Source organism: Colossoma macropomum, unplaced genomic scaffold (genome assembly GCF_904425465.1).
Source record: "Colossoma macropomum unplaced genomic scaffold, Colossoma_macropomum, whole genome shotgun sequence".
Lineage (NCBI taxonomy): Eukaryota > Metazoa > Chordata > Actinopteri > Characiformes > Serrasalmidae > Colossoma > Colossoma macropomum.
Genome location: NW_023494789.1, coordinates 2,815,246 through 2,834,961, shown reverse-complemented (window position 1 = coordinate 2,834,961; position 19,716 = coordinate 2,815,246). Strand labels below are relative to the sequence as shown.

At 40.2% G+C, this 19,716-nt stretch overlaps 1 protein-coding gene across 2 annotated transcripts; it reads left to right on the top strand.

Moving 5' to 3' along the window:
- Positions 1-1,384: 1,384 nt before the first annotated feature.
- On the top strand, positions 1,385-18,175 carry scinla (scinderin like a). 2 transcript variants are annotated; one of them, XM_036569783.1, is made up of 17 exons: positions 1,385-1,518; positions 3,742-3,926; positions 4,603-4,757; positions 7,739-7,900; positions 8,589-8,738; positions 9,359-9,445; positions 9,897-10,029; positions 10,490-10,578; positions 10,881-11,096; positions 12,427-12,560; positions 12,653-12,743; positions 13,094-13,264; positions 13,665-13,839; positions 14,867-14,982; positions 16,689-16,766; positions 16,923-16,983; positions 17,490-18,175. In XM_036569783.1, the coding sequence occupies exons 2-17, from the start codon at positions 3,746-3,748 to the stop codon at positions 17,648-17,650; spliced, it is 2,160 nt and encodes a 719-aa protein (XP_036425676.1). In that variant the 5' UTR covers positions 1,385-1,518; positions 3,742-3,745; the 3' UTR covers positions 17,651-18,175. The 2 variants fall into 2 exon arrangements, with proteins under 2 accessions (XP_036425676.1, XP_036425675.1); XM_036569782.1 differs by having other exon boundaries at positions 1,387-1,522.
- The last annotated feature ends 1,541 nt before the right edge of the window (positions 18,176-19,716 follow it).

Genomic DNA, 19,716 nt, shown 5'->3' with positions numbered 1-19,716 from the left:
CATATAACAGATCAGAGAATTGATTCACTGATGTCTTCCTGCCCTGTGAATTCCACAAATCTTTGATTTATTATCTGAGAATATTTGCTATCATTGTCAAATTAGATAAGGTACTGTCACAGCTGGATAGCACAGACTTCCATTTGCCCTATTTCATGTACTTAAAGGGGAATTCCACCGATTTTTCCAAATTCCTGCCTAACTCAGTCGTTGAGATTCAAACAAAATCATTCAGAAACTTCTTTACAGTGGTGTTGATGGGAACCAGGGGTCATAATGTTTACATCACAAATACAGCCATTTTATTTACTGTCCAAAACCACCTCTGAATCTAAATGTCTTTTGAGATTTTGTATGTAATGTTGATGATGGTGAAACGCTGGTGCAACTGGAAAAATAAGTCTTCTTTGGGAACTATTTTTCCTCTCAACACCCTGCATGTACCTCTCCACCATTTATGAATGAAAAAACAAGCTTGAGGTTAAAAGCTTATCTTAAACCTACCATAAAACAACGTCTCAGACATCAGACAGCATATTCATAACCCTTTCCCATGATAACTGTCTGTAAAGTCGCTTTTCGGGGTATTAAACCTCTCAGATGTCTGGTTCCTATAACCACCACTGTGAACTATGCAGACTCAGTAAGATTTTCTAGAATTGAGCACACACCAAACAACTCTGCACTGCTTTGTCTACATCTTACACATTTAATTATGGAGAAATTCTAAAAATATTGGTGGAATTCCCCTTTAGTTAAAATGTGACATGGTTATACATATAACCATGAAAAAAAAACAAACATTTGAATGCATAAATAGTTCAATGATTTTTCTCTATGATGGAGAACCTGTTGTACATGCTTCTTTAGAGAACTCTTTAAAATGGTTCTAGATAGCACCATTAAGGGTTCCACTGTTATTACACATCATAGAAACCTTTTGTTTTATTTTATTGGTTATCATATAGAACCCTTTTTGCTAAGATTGTACCTGAATATATTTCAGTCTGCTGTTTCCTGAATCCCAGCCATTAATACTGCTGGTTCAGCTTTGTTGCTGCTCACATCTCTCACTTTGGAGCCTTTTCGTTCAGTTTTTAGACCAAAACAATCCCAAAAGGAGAAGAACAGAAGAACAAACTCCACTTCCTATGCTGATTAATGTTGGATGTGCTGAGAGGTTTCACTCCAGTTCTACAGGAAACTCAGTGCTGGACTAGTTTTTTGGCCCTCGTGCCTTTTTACTACTACTTTCATACCTACTTCATTAAAATAAGACCGCTTTAGGTTTTGGGGTGGTTTTAGTGCCCTCCTCTCTCCAGCCCAGTGCTGTTGCATAAGTCTTTGGCACTTTTGATGCTCCACCTCCTGAAAACCTCACATCCTATAAAACAAGCCTGAGCTCAGTTGTCTGTTTGCAGAATCTGGACTACCCATCCAGCCCAGCGGACAGCAGCTGCTAGAGCCTCATCGCTGAGTGGAAATCTCTCCAGAAGTTCACCTTCACCAGGAATACAGGCAGGTGAGTCTCACAGGGGTGGGTTCTGCTCAGGATGAGGGAACTTTAACTGCATTTAACGACTACAGTAACGTTTTTGGTTTGAGGTAAACGCTGACAGCGCACCACTAAGTCACTAAGGCTGCAGCCTTAATGCATTTGATGCTGCAGGTCGCGTAAAAATAGTATTGTAGATGTGAGCTGATAAGGAAGTGAGCAATAAAGCTGAGGTTTCGGTTCAGCTTTATCACTGACGCGACTCGAGGCGTTTTTCTCAGAAGTGGGATGGAAGTTAAGGTGAATTTGCTCGAACTGCTCTGGGTTTTGTTCTGGTAACACAGCAGCCGTTCAGTTCTGTCTGGAAAAAGTGTCTTCCGTTCAGTTTTACGCTCACCCAGTGTGTTTGGGGTGGAGATGAAAGGCTTTCAGCCACAGCCTCCTTTTATAACTCGTCCGTGCTTGTGCGCGTGCAGTGTCCTGTCTGTGCGGTTGGTCTGTATGACTCACCGCTGCGATGATCTGTAAACCATAGCCCTCCATGTTAAAGCCATAACAACACAGCATTCATGGGCGTCACACTGTGCTTAAATCAGAGGTGGACAGTAATGAAGTAAATGTAATTCATTGCTGTACTTAAGTAGCTTTTTGTGTATCTGTACTGAAGTTTTTCCATTTTGGGCGACTTTTTACTTTCACTCCACTATATTTCAAAGTCAAATATCTCACTTTTTACTCCGCTACATTATGAGAAATCTGTCGTTCCTTTTGGTTTATGTGTGCATAAAAACGTAACGTCAAAACAAAAGAAGCGCAAAGCAAGAACACCAATCAGGGTTCGAACAAAGTAAATTTAAACTTGTAACTAAGTTGCAAATAAATCTTAAACTGAAACTTTGCTTGTTTGCAAAAAGTGATTTCAGAGCCACTCAGTTCTGCCTGATGGAAACTGTTTGCCTTCAGTGTTTTGTGCTTATGATCATTTTAATAGACATCAGCGTCACTAATTAATGACATTCTATTAAAAGACTGGTTTACCAAGACAGACACTGGAGTATTTTCACCTAAAATGAGTTAATGAAGCGAGTCTTGTTACAAAAATGATAATAGGACATTAAAGTCATAATTAATCTTTTAGTACTTTCACTTTCGATACTTAAGTACATTTGAAGGCAAATACTTTTGTACTCAAGTGGAGGTCTAAAGGGGGGAACTTCTACTTTTACTGGAGTAATATTATACCTTAGGTGTCTCTACTTTAACTCAAGTACATGGTTTGTGCACTTCGTCCACGTAAATGGCTTAAATAGAAAAAGAAGGTAAATGTCCAGGCTAAGGTGTGGTTCATTTGGCCAGACCAGACATGAGATTATAAACCATGTTGAGGGGAGGAGTTCTGCTGTTGATTGGATTAGTGTGGAGTTATGAGATTAGACGGTAAAGAAGCTGTCTAGTGGATTTAATAAGGGACCAGGATTCATAGCCAATGGTGCTTGTTATTGTCCTTCTTATTGCAGTATTAGTGAGTGATCCATAATTAAAAATCTGAACCATTTTATAGGCTCAGCACTGCAGTAAGGATTGTTTTGGTGTGTTGTTCAGTCAGATATACTCATTTGGATCATGTATGATTTCCCTGGACAGTCATTTTCATGCCTTTTTTAGTCAGTACAGTCTGATTGAACTGTTATGGGAACAGTAGTTCTAGTCTGTTCATAGTGGCTCTCTTCTATGAGCCACGCCTGCCAAGCAGGCCTCGTTGCCTGAACCAGTGAGTGAGCAGTGTAGGATATTCCCAGCTATTTTAGATTAGATCACTATGACTAATCTAGTTTGACTGTAATGAAACTTTATTTTTTTGTAAACTGCAATACTTATTTATATTTATATACAATGAATATTCATTACATCGTGGTCCATTTCAGTTTCAGCTGTGCTCATCCACGTTCACAGTCATCCCATTTTCTTTCACAGCTCTTTTGATGCTGTAACAACTACCCAAATACCTGTTAATATATTCTCCAAACATGCACACACCTGCTGCTTTTTGAGTGTAACTGAGAATTTAATTAACTGCCTTTACCTGTGCAGGTGCACACATGTTTGTCTCACTCTTGTCCTCCCAGCGGGTCGTGAAGTGACCCTTGGGGAAATACGCGGACACACATCTGATTAACTCAGAATGATCATGTGCTGAATGTGAGCATGCTGTTCTCCATGCAGCAGTAACGTGTTTGTGTTTGCAGAATCATGGTGTTCCATAAGGAGTTCCAGGCAGCCGGGAAAGAGCCTGGCCTGCAAGTGTGGAGAGTGGAGAATATGGACCTGAAGCCTGTTCCCAAGCAGCTGTATGGAAACTTCTACACCGGAGATGCCTATGTCCTGCTCTACACCACCCCCGCCCCGTCCTATGCCATTCACATGTGGCTCGGTCAGTTCACATTGCTCAATACGAAAAAGTCAGATATTGAAAAATTGTTGCAGTATTATATATATATATATATATATATATATATATATATATATATATATATATATATATATATATCGCTGTTGTCGGAACAAAACCTCGTATCTCCAAAATGGTAACTTTACAGGAGAAGGAAAAAACCTTTTTTACTTTTAATGCAAGTCAATGGAACCAGACATTTTTTCCAAGTAATTTTGGGCCGTTTCTTTTGGTCCATTCATCATGACATTTACACACAATGTAAAAGACAACAGTCATTTTCAAATTATGTAAAAAACTGAAAAACAACCAAAAAAGAGATACAAGGCTTTGTTCTGACAGCAGCAATATATATATATATATATAAAAAGCACAAAATTCTGATTCGTAACTCATAAAGATACGATTAAGAATTTTTTACAAAGTAGTGGAATATAGACAGTGTTTTGATTATAATTTTAATGTGTAAAGTACCTCTCAAGCTGAGAAGTTGTGGCCAGAAAATGAGCATAAGCATTATTGAGTGTTATAATAATCAATTCTAACTGATTCTGACATTCCACTGTCTATGTAGTTGAATCATTACGTTCAGATCGATCGAGATGCATCATAATACATTTTCACACTCCTGTTATTTGCTGTGTGGTTGGTGTTGTAGGGAGCGAGTGTTCTCAGGATGAGAGCGGAGCTGCAGCTATCTTTGCCACACAGCTGGACGACTTCCTGGGCGGTGGGCCGGTCCAGTTTCGCGAAGTTCAAAATAACGAGTCCCTCACTTTCCTTGGCTACTTCAAATCCGGCGTCAAGTATAAGGTGCCGTTTCTCTTATTGCATTACGTCTGACTTATAATGCACAAAACGTTCATAAAAAACCCGCAGAATCATATACGCTGGGTAGAGCTGGGCGATATGGACAAAAATGTTATCACGATAAACAAAATTCATATCGTTCGATAGCGATACATACCGCGATAAATGTCAAAACATTATTTCTTTCAAGTTCGAAGGCTGATTTTTGCTCCTGGGTGGTTAATTGCTGTTTTAAACTATCCTTTATGTTCAGAACATGACAAACACTCAAACAGTGGAACATTTCACAAATCCGTCACGGGAGAGTGGGAGAAAGTGTCTGGTGAGCTGTTTTTACCAGCTGGAAAAGCATGGCTATTTTTGTAGTGGTCATAATTTAAGAAAGAAAACAGATTATTTTAGCTGGTGCCGAGCGCTCGGCTACCCCGTTACAGATGACATCACAGTATTCAGACACCAGCTAGACGACTGGATTTCTCTATACTATCGTAGTAGTTTAAGGGGTGAACCGCAAAATATCAACACCAGACAAACAGAGTCCTCTTTTTAGGTACGTTTAAACTGAAAGTGGTGCTTTTGTGTCTTGTTTGATCTACAGTATCATCAGTTCTCCGTGCTGTGCGAGTGACAGCGCGCTGCTTCAAGTTAGCCAGCTGCTAAAAACAGCTAGCCTGGAAAGCTAGCGCTCTCCCGCTCTCCAACGCCTCACAGCTTCCTCAGTTTACTTTCGTTTAAATCGGAGCTGTAATTTACATGAACCCTCTTCTTTCTTTCACTTTCGTTGCTTGGGAATGCACTAATATTAAAATATGACTGTCCGAGCGCTGTAACAGTGCTGGAGTTGTGAGGAGCAGACGTGATTTAACGCTGCTAAAGCTGGTTAGGATGTAGGGAAAGAGGTGAGTTCGCTGTAGGACAGTACAGTTACACCAAATTGAAAGTATTGAAAGAGCACCTAATTTTTTTTTAATTTAAAAATCCTGAATAAGAATTTAACTTTCCATACATTGTGCTAAAAATTCCAAACTGTGTAACGGAGCAGAGACCAGTGCTTTTCGTTGTGGAGACTTTCCCTGTTGTGATGGAAATAGTGTTTTTAAACTGCAGGCAACTCTCTGATTTACAGCCCAAGATTCTGGGTATTGTTTTTGGAAGCCCCTCCATTTTGTCGCTGGAGTAAATATGCACTACTGTGTCATTCTTGCATGGTTTCTTCTCCATGCCAACTGTTTCCATGGTGATTTTGTGGCCGCAGATCATCAGACTGGGTCACATCTGCTTTCGGTTTCTGTGAGCTAATTAGGCTCCAGAAATGGCAGGGGAGGACTTCTGGTTTAGAAAACACACTCACACACACACAAACGCACACACACGCACACACATGCACACACACACACACACAAACACACACACACAGGCAGGAAGCCTTGTGGAAAGTGTGTGTGTGAATGTTACTGTGCTGCTCCAGTTCCAGCTCTTGAGTTTGTATTTTCCTCTTTATGCTGAATACGTGGACTAATACATGGATAATGCACAGTTATTCTTAAGTTACAGAGGTGTGTAATAAAAGTTGGGACCTGCCTGTGGCTCCTGACCTTTAAAGGGGTTAAAATCCCAATGAACACAGAGTAAAATATTAATAATTGTATGATATTAACCTTGTGTGTTATATTAAACATCCAGTAAGGCTTTAATGAAAAAATAAGATATAAATATGATAAAACACGGCTTAAAAAACACCAGACCTGTCTGAGAGCTGTGTGGGCGTGGCTAATGAGCAGCTTGATTGACAGCTCTAGGTTCAAAACTCCCAGCCTGCTCTGTCCCTCATGTAGAACTAAAATCATTTCCAGCTTTTATGTGATGGTAACTGGATGAAAAAAGTCCTGGACGAACAGATGGAACTGACGGAAGGACAAACAAATGGCCAGATGAAGTAACGTGTGAATAAACGGGGACAGGTACAGGTGGTTTAGCTTACTAGCATTTGGTTATGCTGGGTTAGCTTTAGCTTGCTAAGTTTCTCTGACTTTGAAACGGCTTTGTGTGGGCGGGGCAAGACACATGTCCTTGTGATTGGTAAGGGAAATGCTTAAAGAACCGCTACCCAAAATTAGGACCGGTCAGTTTACATTGAGAGGATGGTAAAATACATTGGCCATTTACTGGAACATGATCAAAAGGTACATATAGTACAAGATTAACCTGATTAGACCTTCCAAAATTTAGGTTCCCTGGGTCTTTAAATTATTTAGAGAATAAACATGTTTTATGAAAAAAGTTACCATAAGAGTAAGTGCCATAAGAGTGGTATTGTACTGTAATTTAGTACAGCCTTAAACCTTAGTCTTAACCCTTGTGTGGTGTTGGGGTCCATTTTCAATGTTTACCAGAAGAAAAATGATTATTTATTATTATTTCACCCTCAGATTCTTGTCCTTTGCTCATTTTCTGTGAAGAACATATAAAATAACCCATTTTCAGTGTCTTCACTCTGTTCACCCCCCACACATTTATATTACACATGTGGTGTTGGGTGAACCCGCGGGGAGTAAAAGTGTGGAGGTGCTGTGTCCTTCACTCTGTTCTCCTCCTACATGGCCTGCTGTTAGCGTGTGTGTCTGTGTGTTTGTGTGTGTATGTGTGTGAGGGTGGACAACATGGACAGGCTGCTGACTGGCTACAGCTGCTAAAGGTGAACCCTACGCTGGACACTTGTGATATTTTAAAAATCTGGTATTTTTACATAAATTGTTTTGGCTGTATTGATTTAAAAAACAATAATGCGGTGGGTCCACCAGACCACTGAGTAACACACACATCAACACCACACAAGGAATAAACCTACAAAGAGCATCTATATAGGAGGCGTAGGAGGTGGGAGAACCTAATAATGACAGCTTGGTCTATACTTGTTTAGGCATGACAGTTAAGTTCTTCTTAATCATAAACACCCATTGATAGCTTTCCTCTCTCCCACGCAGCAAGGCGGAGTGGCGTCTGGCTTCCAGCATGTGGTGACCAACGACATGAACGTGAAGCGTTTGCTCCACGTTAAGGGGCGGAGGGTGATCCGGGCCACAGAGGTGCCTCTGTCCTGGGGCAGCTTCAACCGTGGGGACTGCTTCATTATTGACCTGGGCAAGGTCAGAAACACTCAAGGAACTCAGTGCGGCCTCATGGCTCATGTTGTGACCGCTATTCTGTTATTAAGTACCTGAAGTATCTTAATATTAATCTATTACTGAGTAACTGCTATGAGTTAGTCAGTAACTACTATGGAACTAATATGTACGTTATCTAGCTATGAGAGTAACACATGTGTCCCTTATTAAGCAGCTAATAATTCATATTTAAAATTAAAAATTAAATTAAAGTTATGAAAATTAAAATATAAGTTATGTAGCTTAGTTATGGTGAATAGCAAGAGTGCTCAATTGTGATCCTGGAGATCTACCACCCTGGAAAGTTCAGATCCCTCACATCTGGCTCGAATGTTCAGGCGCCCCCACAAAGGCCTTCATTACCTGGATCAGGTGTGTTGGATTTGGGTTGGAGCTAAACTCTGTAAGCTGGTAGATGTCCAGGATCAGGGCTGAGTACCCCTGGTTTGTAGTTTTGAGATATCAGATATTTAATTCATAATTTAAATATATAATGTTTGCAATTATTAGAGTGAGGAACTAAAGTGTGGACACACATATAGACCCCTAAGAGTTTAGAGGGTTAGTAATAAGGCGTTAATGGCTATAATGATCTAATGGCTTCAAACCAATGTAAATGTTATTCACTGTAAGTTGAATATTATATTAAAAATGCTTTTTTTTTCTCCAGGATATCTACCAGTGGTGTGGCGATGAGTGTAACCGCTTTGAGCGCCTGAAGGCATCTCAGGTGGCCATTGACATCCGCGATAATGAACGGAACGGACGGGCCAAAGTGCAGATTGTGGAGGACGGCTCTGAGCCGCAGGCTGTTGTTGACGTAAGGCTTTATTATACACAGGACACGAAAACAGCAAAACAGAAACACGACAGATGTTCAAATAGAGGTATGCGATATGGAAAAAAACTTAATATCACAATACTTCAAGAAGTTTTCACAATACATGATAAGTGATGATGATTTTTCTGAAATTTGGTAAGTTGGAAAAGACAAAGTAGAGCCACTTTTACCAAATTACTAGCAAAAAAATATCAATACAGTGACTTGTTTTCAGCATTTTCCATACTGTGCTGCACTATATTCAGTTACACGGGACTAATTATTCTCTGTTTGTTGTCGAACATGTAGTTAGTGAATGTTAACCACTGACATTATGCTCAGTAATGGAATTTATCACAATTATGATAAATATTCTCATCCCTATGTTCAAAAGGGGTTTGTTTGTATGCATTCAGTTGTGAAATATGTTGCCCAATTAAAGAAGCAAACAGTTCAAATAAGATGAAATTATTTAACTTTGTGATGCTATACATCTAACTAGACAGTGACCTCAGTTGACCACATTCTCCACATATAGTTGTAGGATATTTCTTGGGTGCAGTTTAACTGTACCAGGCATTATGACAGGAAAAGGATTTTTTTCATGTGTTTATTTTTAGGTTCTTGGCCCAAGGCCAAACATTCCACCAGGAGGTCCCGATGACGAGGCTGTAGAGCGGGCCAATAAGAAGGGTACTCTGTACATGGTAAACAGTCTGCTTATGTTTGTATGTGTGTCAGAAAGTTGTTTATGTCTCATAAGACTGATGGATTTCCTATTGTGCTTTGTTTATCATTTAGTTAGTAGCTTTAAGCCCTATTTGTAATTTGCTATACATTTGACCTACATTTCATAATTATTTATATATAGTTACATAAGCATTATGTACTTGTATAAATGTAGATTTTTGCCTAGGGTTGAAATCTAGACTGTCACCAGGCCAAAACCATCAAGAAAAACCATTACTACTTTGGGCTTGGCCCATTTTTTGCACAAGAGTCTACTTACAAACACAAATGTGGTTGAAAGTTTAGTATCAATGCTTTTGACAAACTTTTGTTAAAATGTACGAAGATTACTTTCAAGGTGTAAACGTCATGAGGGACCAACAAGCAGTAGTAAGGCTGGTAACTAATATCTTTATGTGTGTGTGCTAGGTTTCTGATGCTGCAGGCTCCATGAAGGCCTCAGTGGTGGCTCATAGCAGCCCCTTCAAGCAGGAGATGCTATCTCCCAGCGAGTGCTACATCCTCGACAATGGCATTGATGGCAAAATCTTCGTGTGGAAAGGTGGGTCCACTTTTCTTTTTGTCATTGGTTACATACACAGAGAATTTCCCAACCCAGTCCAGTCCACATTTCGGTTCTGTTTCACTCCCAACATGCTTAATGCGACAGTTTGTTGAAAAATCAAATTTGCTTAGTTTTCCTTTTACCTCATATTTAGTCATGTAGTTAACTTGATGCTAACTGGTGGGATACGTTTCCATTACTTCTGGAGCCTTGTAGCTCCAGAGCAAAACCAGAGAAGCAAACTTACACTAAACATTTTGGCTGATTGACTATTTTGGGGTAAAACGTCAATTTAAACTCTCACTTTTTACTAACTCAACTGGTACTTTAGGTCAGCTAATCAGTACTGTAGTTGGTCTGGATTGGAAACCTATTGAGTTAAACTGTGACTGAATGAAATCAAAGGTGAGAAAACCAGAGTCTGTTTCTGACCCACTAGTGTTTGTTTGACCCCCAGGTCCAACCGCCAATGCAGCAGAGCGCAAGGCAGCCATGAAAGCAGCAGATCAGTTTATCAAAGAAAAGAACTATCCTAAAACCACCCAGGTAAGGATCTAATCAGCTGTCCTCTTGAACCCAGGTGAATCCAGGTGTCCTGTAGAACTGCAGTGGAACTTCTTAGCACATTTATCATCTATTAGTACCGAGATTGAAATATGTTTGACTCTATTCTTCTCTTTTGGGAAGCTTTTGGTCTAAAATAAAAAAGTTCAAGCTTCAAATGAGGGTTAGGAAATAAATGTGAATCAATACGAGAACTAATCACAGACAGTGTGGTTCTCACTCTTAGTCCTAGGAAGATAGAAATGCGAGTAACTTCTCACCTGACCTATTTAATGTGTGACTAGGTCCAAGTGATGCCTGCTGGAGGGGAGACCACCCTGTTTAAGCAGTTCTTCAGTAACTGGAGGGATAAGGATCAGACCACAGGCCCTGGGAAGGCTTACACCATCGGCCGGATCGCCCAGGTGGAGCAAATCCCCTTCAATGCCTCCAGCCTGCACTCCAACAAAGCCATGGCTGCACAACATGGCATGGTGGATGATGGATCAGGGAAAGTTCAGGTGAGATTATCTGTTAATTAAAGTACGATAAATCAGGAAAATACAAGATGCTATAGTTGGCCCTGATTGCCCTCCCCTGAACAAGGCTGTATGGTAGGGTTTTAAAGTTATGATAAGCCTGTAATGATCACTACAACTATGCAATGGCAACATGCCAAACAGGGTGGTGGGCACATCACCACCATAACCATTTATATTTCTTCCTTTTTAATATTTTTTTGTTTTGGTTTTCCATAAGAGCACAGCTAAATAAAGTGCATTTAGTATCTCCTCTATTGTTAATACACGCTGCGCAATATGTCTTAACCTGCTACTGTAATGACACTTTCACTGTGCACTTTAGACTGTAAACACAGCTGATATTCATAGTTATGCTTATATGCATTGTGTTGAAACTACCTCATACCACTTAGTGCAATACCTGCTATCATGTAAATACAGCTAATCTGTCTTATATGCCATGTAAATATGCAATAGATATACTTCTATTCCTACTCTTTCATAGTTTAATTTATGTCTATTTTCCTGTTTCTGCCTAATTTATGTCTGTTTTTATTCCTATTTTATTTCTGCCTAATATATGTAAATTTATGTGCAATTATATGCCTTGCTACTGTAAAACTGCAATTTCCCTTCGGGGTCAATAAAGTTATCTATCTATCTATCTATCTATCTATCTATCTATCTATCCATCCATCCATCCATCCATCCATCTATCTATCTTAAACCAGGGGGAAAACCTCAGTTTTTGCTGACGGTTGCAGTGAAATCATTTGTTAATGACTGTAGCCTTTTATACTGGCTGTGCACAGCAAGTAGCAGAAGTCGTGGAAGTCACATCCACATGATGTACAGTTGTAAGCTTCAAGCCTATTTTTGCCACTTGCTGTGAGTGACATGCCTAATGCATGTGTAAAATACTCCTGGAGTCACCTAATGTTGATGCTGTTTTATGTTAGCGGATACACAGGTACACTGAGTTAGCAAAGGCAAAGATATAGACCTGTAAACATTGACATATTAAACAATATTAAATTAACCAATATTCCCTTCTGGGTTTATGGCAGTGGTACGGCGTATCGCCGTGATAAGGCACCCAAAAACCTTATCACTCTTTATTTTGATGGTGCACTAAATTATCCACAAATGCAGAAATTGTTAACAGGCTCTCTGGTGACACTCAGCTAATTAACAAGATTAGGGTTAGGTTACTTTTAGGAAAAGTAAAGTCCTTTACAGGGTAAACGTCTACGAAGCAAGTATAGCGCACTGTTAAAATAAAGTGTTTCATATTGGTTGAAGAGGTTTTAATCTTGGTTTACCTGGACAGGCGTGGCGCGTTGAAGGTGGGGATAAGGTTCCCGTGGACCCCTCCAGTTACGGGCAGTTCTACGGAGGAGACTGTTACCTGATCCTCTACAGCTACAACCAGGGGGGCAGAGAGCAGCATATCATCTACACTTGGTGAGACCCTCCAGCCATGATGTACATGACTAGTATATGTTCTCAGTAATTGACGTTATTGATTGATCGCTATTGTTGTTTGACCACTGTAGGCAGGGCCTGAAGTGCACCCAGGACGAGTTGGCTGCTTCAGCCTTTTTGACTGTTAAACTGGATGACTCCATGGGGGGAGCTCCTGTCCAGGTTAGCCTCAATGATTCAAAACTAATCACATACAGTGTGGCTCTCATTTTCAGTCCTGGGGAAATTCAGTCTGTTTTAAACAGTGTAAAGCAGTGTTCTCAATGTGCTGGTTTTAAAAAAAAATATTCGCTTTTATATGTTTTGCCTTCCAAACATGTGACTTGGCTCATGAATCAGGTGTGACAGAATACAGGAAACAGAAAATGAAATGCTTTTCATGGCACTTGGTTGAGAATCACTGTCTTAAACTGCTTAAGACATGCTCTGACTAATGTTAGATAACTGGTTCTCGAGTTTTCTTGACTATTGCATTGTTAAATTTCACAATGATGCCGTGTGATGATTGGCAGGTGCGTGTCACTCAAGGCCAGGAGCCCCCCCATTTGATGAGCCTCTTTAAGGGCAAGCCAGTGATAGTCTTCTTGGGTGGGACTTCACGGAAAGGTGGGCAGAGCAGGACGGGCAGCACGCGTCTCTTCCACATTCGCCAGAGCTCCACCCGTGCTACACGTGCTGTGGAGGTCAGCCACACCCACAACTCACAGCCGCAACACTAGGAATTAATATTTTCTGCCATTTTAAACATTTTTTGTTGTCTCTATTTTTTAATTAGGTTTTCTTAACTGCTTCACTATGTTTTATTTTATTTCATAAATATTTTATAGGGCTGGTTATTTTAGCTACGTTATACTGCAAAACCGAACACAGTACACACACCATGATTTGATATAATTCAAATCATTAGGCCTCAAAGCATTAATGTGACATATTGAAAAATAGATTTGCAATTCAACAATTACTTGTGAATTAGATTGATTGACATTGTTCTATTTACAGTGCATAGAATCTGAAAAACTCCATTGAATCTCAAAGAAGAAGCACAACAACCTCCTTCTTCTTCTTCTTCCTCCCTCCCCCCAGGTGGAGCCCACTGCTTCGAATCTGAACACCAATGATGTGTTTGTGCTGAAGAGCCCTGACTCCTTGTTCCTGTGGAGAGGAGTTGGGGCGACGGAAGAGGAGCTGGCCGCTGCCAAATACGTCTGCAGCTTCCTGGGAGGCAGCGTCACTGAAGTGGCCGAGGGGAAGGAGCCAGGTGGGTCACTGTCTGTGTTAATAGAGTTGGATTTGTACTGAACCCCTGAAGGGAGTTGCCAATTTAAAACTTTCTTGTCAACACCAGAACTTTAGTATGCAGTGTCTATACTGTCTCATGAGCATGCAAAAGTGTCTGGTACATTATAAATGTTTTTATGCACGTGCAAACTCACCTGAAAGCTTAGAGATTTCATTTTTAGCAAAAGTTCAAGTAGGGCAAGCGTGCCCAGCTGGAGACCTAGCATCCTGCAGAGTTAGGTTCTACACAGTTCTAATACTCAGGACTTACTACTTACTAAGGACAGGCAAATCAAAATCAAGTAAAATCACGTTTATTGTCACATCACATTTACACAGGTGCAAAGGTGAGTTAAAATCTGGGTGCATAGCCCCCTTGTAGAGCCTAAATACAAAAAAAAATACATACATATATATATATATATATATATATATATATATATATACATATGAGGTAGATAATAAATAAGATGCAGGTACACAGGGACAGAATATCGATAAAGAAATCTTCCAGATTATACAAGATATGGATAGAAGATGTACAAGATGTCAATTTATATGTGTGAGTATAGATTTGCTGGATTGGAGGTGCAATAAAATCAGAGTGAGTCTGTTGAGGTGTGGATGCAGTGTGGATTGTCCATGGAGATCATCATGATGCTGACTCAGAGGTGCAGTGACAGCCCTATAGACCGATACACCAGCACTACTGGCTGGTCAGCAGCCTGATGGCCCGGGGGGAAGAAACGGTTTCGGAACCAGCTGGTTAATTGGTGCTAGTGTGTTAGTTTAAGGTTGGAACTAAACTCTGCATGACAGTAGATCTCCAGGTTGGTGACTTGTGATCTACAGGATGGTGTATGTCCGAGAGTGTAGAGTAAAGTTCAGTAGATTTGGTTGAAAACATTACATTTTACCACTTTAACATGCTGGACTGCTAAAGATGTCTATGGTAACATTACTGAAGTTGTCGTAATATTTTCTCTCTCTTTCTACCCCTCCTTCAGCGGGCTTCTGGTCTGCTCTTGGTGGAAAGAAGGCATATCAGACGTCCAGCAGTCTGCAGAAGACGGTTCAACCTCCTCGCCTGTTCGGCTGCTCCAACAAGACTGGACGCCTCATAGTAAGTGAATGGAGCAGGCTTCAGTGGATGAGCTGAATTAAAACAATAGTCAGGGATGTCCAGTGTTGTTTGCAAAGGGCCGGTGTGGCAGCGAGTTTTCATGCCAGCCACACCAGCCCTTTGCGGGTAACATATAACACCCCTGGGTTACACGGTTTTACCTTCAGCCCGGATCAGCCAACACATGTCTCGTTTTCCAGGTTTGTTTTTTCAGTTTTGTAACAGGAGCTACAATAAGCAGGTTGGGGCATATATTCTAGATATTGATTAAAAGGCCAGTAAATGTACAGAGAGATTCAAAAAATCTTATCCGATTTCAAAGCACCATATTTTTACACCAGTGAGGCGTCTAGGAACCAATCACAATCCAATTGAAAGTGGGGGTCATAGAGTTTCTGACTTTCACCAGAAGATGGCTCCCTTCAGTCTGTGAGGAGATGAGACCCCTGAGCAGAAAGCGTTCTGCATTCTCCACTTCAATAAGAGTGAATCCGTCATAACTGCGTGATTTTCGTGGGCAGTGAAGCTCCAACAGCTCAGAGCGTTCGGCGTTGGTTCAAGAACACTGGATGATCTCCGAAATCGCACTGAAAGAGCTGTGAGTGCAGCGACACCCGACATGCTCAGTCGAGTATGGGATGAATTTGACTATGGTGTTGATGTTGTCTGTACAGCTGGAGTAGCTTGCAAAATTACATAATAAACTTTATGCTCATTTAAACCATTTACAGTTCACTGCATTGTTCTGTAATGATTTACAAGTGAAATCAATCATTTTGAAATTGGATGAATCTTTTTTAATCACCCTGTATAGTGAAATATACAGTGTACTATTTCTGTTTCTACATCTGTTTAAGAGGATATAATTACATTTAATTACAGGAACAATCAAACAAAACTTATAATTCAACCAATCATACGACCGCAGCTTTTTTAGTTTTGCACTGTAAATTTGGACTTTTCACATGTCTGATTTCAGTGTGTTGAACAGGTTTTGGTTTGCAGAATAGCATTAAAAACTGTTTTGCTTGCCAGCTTACTGACGTCCACATGAACAGAATTTTGTCCATAAAATTTTATGCGATGACATGACGAAGCGGCCTTGGTAAACTGCTCCGTTTGGCATTATGTAATACAAACGAGGACGAGTCCCCATAGACTCGGACAAAAGTCCAGACACAGTTTGGGCATTTAAAATAACTGCTACTGCTGTTTTAGCTATAGATGTAGGCAAACGTTTGGGCGCCCCTGGTCAACTTATGTGTGCTTTTGATTTTCTAAGTGAAAATAAGGACACATCCACTACACAGAACACCTTTTAATGCACATTAATGTATTGGAAAAAATATATATATAACATAAAATGTGGCTGGACAAAGTAAGTGCACTTTTTATTTTTTATGGTTTATTTTGTTTGATATGTCAAACTCAAATAAACAGAAATTGTGCACTAAAATCGGCTGATAAATGCCATTTTTACATTAGTTTCTTGTTGCGAATGTGTTGTGTAGAAAATCAACAAAATGTAACTTAACTGAGGGTGTTCAAACTTTTGCACATAACTATGTTTTACTTGAGGGATATGACCAACTTTTCTATGAAATAGTGACCTAACTTGCCGACACACCCTGTCGCTGTCGCCTGTGCAATAACTGCGGTCACAAAATCCCCTAAACCTCTCTCTTTCACCTTGCTCCTCCTCCCAGGTGGAAGAAGTGCCAGGAGACTTCACTCAGGCTGATTTAGCCACCGATGATGTCATGCTTCTGGACACCTGGAGCCAGGTACATCTGCACATTCTATCACATCTCTCCCCCTCAAACTCAGAGCTGCAGAGGAAACACTGCAACTCCCACCCTGCCAGACACATCCTGTTTGCTCAGTAAAGCTTCCTGTGTGTGAAAGTGCCAGCATTTAATGTGACGTCTTTGTCTCTGTAGATTTTCCTCTGGATTGGCAATGAGGCCAACGAGGTGGAGAGGAGTGGATCCGCTAAAATAGGTGCTGATACAACAGTGCAACTTTTTTCACTAGCAAAAAGTGTTCTGTGTAACATAACATATGGTGTGGTCAATACCGGCCACACTAAACAGCCTTTAAAAGAATAGTTACCCCCAATGTAGTCGGTCAGATATGTTGGGTCTTTGACTTTATGGAAAAGTTTAAATACCCTAAATATGCTTAAAAAAATACCCTAAAGAATTGCTGAATTTAACATATTGGAAAAATAAACCATAAATTTCATATTTGCACAGGACACATGTTTTATTTTATTTCTTTCCCTAATATGTGAAATACAGCGAATAAACACCAACAATGTTCTCTGTAGGGGGTGTGAACTTATTTTAACTTCCAAATGAACAAAATATGTAGTTCGACCGGGGGTGCCCAAACTTTTGCACACAGCTTTTTTAGTTTTGAAGTGTAAATTAGATTTTTTAAGAGAAGCAAAACGTTCTCAAACGCACATTATTGTCGTGTAATTATTCTTGCATTCCTCTCTCCAGCCAAAGAATACGTGGACTCAGACCCAGCTGGACGGACTGGCACCCCGATCACCACCATCAAACAGGGCTTTGAGCCGCCCACCTTTACCGGCTGGTTCCAAGCATGGGATGCCAAAATGTGGGACACAGATCCTCTGGAACGCATCCGCGCTCGTTTCTAATCAGCCCACACCCCCTCTTGCATGGCTTCCAGAATACACCCAAGTGCTCCTTTCTGCCATAGGCTGAGTCTGGTACCGCCTGAGAGGGCTGTAGATGGACAGTATAAAACAATACTGTGCATTAGCAACTGTATGCACTGTGTTACAGTACCGATAATAACATTTTGGGGAAGGAGATGTATTGCTTTGCCTTACCTTTATATACACTAGCTTTGAAATACATTGTTACGTTTAATAAATCTTTTAGCTGATTTATTTTTTACGAAAAACCAAAGACAGGAACTTAAACGATGTGTTCCCTCGCTTATCTGACATGTGAATGTGACCTTTGTAGTAAAGGGTGTTTGAGTGCACAAATCCAAAAATTCAAAAATGTTTAAATATCTTTCGACTCGGTCTCAGTGTGCTCCGCAAAATGTTCAAAAACCTCTACTGACCATGCCTTACGAACAGGATTTCACACACATATCAAATAATGAAGTATTAGATGTGTGCTGGTTCATAATAAAACATGCTTTTTTGAAACAACGTCTCATGCTGTCAGTCTTTGAATGCATACACACTACTGCTTCAAAGGTTTGGGATCAGTAATATAAACCCAATTTGGCATGTATAAAAGTGTTAATATGCCAGGCTTGTGCAGGTTCACAGGTTTCAAGTACTTTGTAGGAAGTCAAGAAGCTATAAAAGAGATAGATACTCCTCCCTTTCATTTATTTTCCATTCAAAACTGAATTATTATTGATTTATTACATTAATTTATTACTATTATTATTATTTAAGTTATTCATAAAAGCCTCCAGCACTGAGCATAATATCAAATCCATCAGTATTAATCCAGTCTTTGTCATTGTCTTGCTGAAATAGGCAAGGCCTTCCCTGGATGGCTGGGTGGGATTATATGTTGTTCTAAAACCTCTGTATACTGTTCACCATAGATGGCGCCGTTTCCCATTCCTCCTGGCAGGTTTGCTCTAGGATGTTCAGATTAGTTGGTTACTATGATGCTTGCAGACAGCAATTTTCAAATACTACCACAGATTCTTGATTGGATTGAAATCTAGACTTGGCTGTTGCAGAATACCTATACCTTTTTGTTGTTCAACCACTCCTGTGTTGCTTTGGCCTTGTGCTTGGGATCACTGACCCATTGAAAGGTGAAGCTTCTCTGAAGTTTTAGCTTTTTTAGCAGACTGAAGCAGGTTGTCTTGCAGTATTTCTTTGTTTTGCACCATTCGTTCTTCTGTTTTTACAAGATGCCCTGTCCCAGCTGAGAAATAGCCAACAGGATGCTGCCACCCTCATACTTCACTGTTGGGATGGTGTTTGTAAGGGAATGGGCAGTGTTAGATTTGCGCCCAATATTGCATTTTGAATTTTGGCCAAAAAACCTTCTCTCACATTTTAGCTGGGTCACTCAGACCAACTCCAGACGTGCTTTGATGTGTTTTTCCTTCACTAATGGCAACTTTCTAGCCACCCTCCCATACAGGCCAGTTGTAAACAGAGCTCTTGATGTCATTGACTGGTGCATCTTCACCCAATCACAGCAAATGAGCTTTGTAACACCTTCAAAGTGATTGTTGGCCTCTCTGTGGCTTCCCTCACAACTGCCCTCTTGCTCTGATGCTGTGTTCTGAGGGTCAGCCTTGTATGGCCAGTGCCTGAGTCATATTATGCAGCTTCCATTTAACACATTCACTCCAGCAGAGCGTTAGAATGATTCTTCGTCTTCATTTTCACAACTGTCCCTCAGATTCACAATCTGACCACTGTTACTTGAATTAATGGAGTCTTTTATCCAGAAATTGTGAGCTTTCTTTATTGATCCACAGGTAGAGGCCAACTGTAAGCTGAGTATGTCTTCATTAGGGTAACGTCTTTTGTCAGCATAAACTCGCACAGCACAGGGGTTGAATATTTATGCAAACAGCATTTTTCAGTGAGTAATTTTTGTCACAGAAATTTTTTTTCTGTACTTAAAAAAACATCACGTTAAATTAATTAAAAGGATCAGTCTTTTGAAATAAAATATGACACAGTACAAAACATCAAAGTCTCCACTT

Coding starts and splice junctions, on each gene's coding strand:
- scinla (XM_036569783.1), top strand. CDS start 3,746: ATGGTGTTCCATAAGGAGTTCCAGGCAGCCGGGAAAGAGCCTGGCCTG. Junction 7,901..8,588: donor TCATTATTGACCTGGGCAAG/GTCAGAAACACT, acceptor TTTTTTCTCCAG/GATATCTACCAGTGGTGTGG. Junction 10,030..10,489: donor CAAAATCTTCGTGTGGAAAG/GTGGGTCCACTT, acceptor TTTGACCCCCAG/GTCCAACCGCCAATGCAGCA.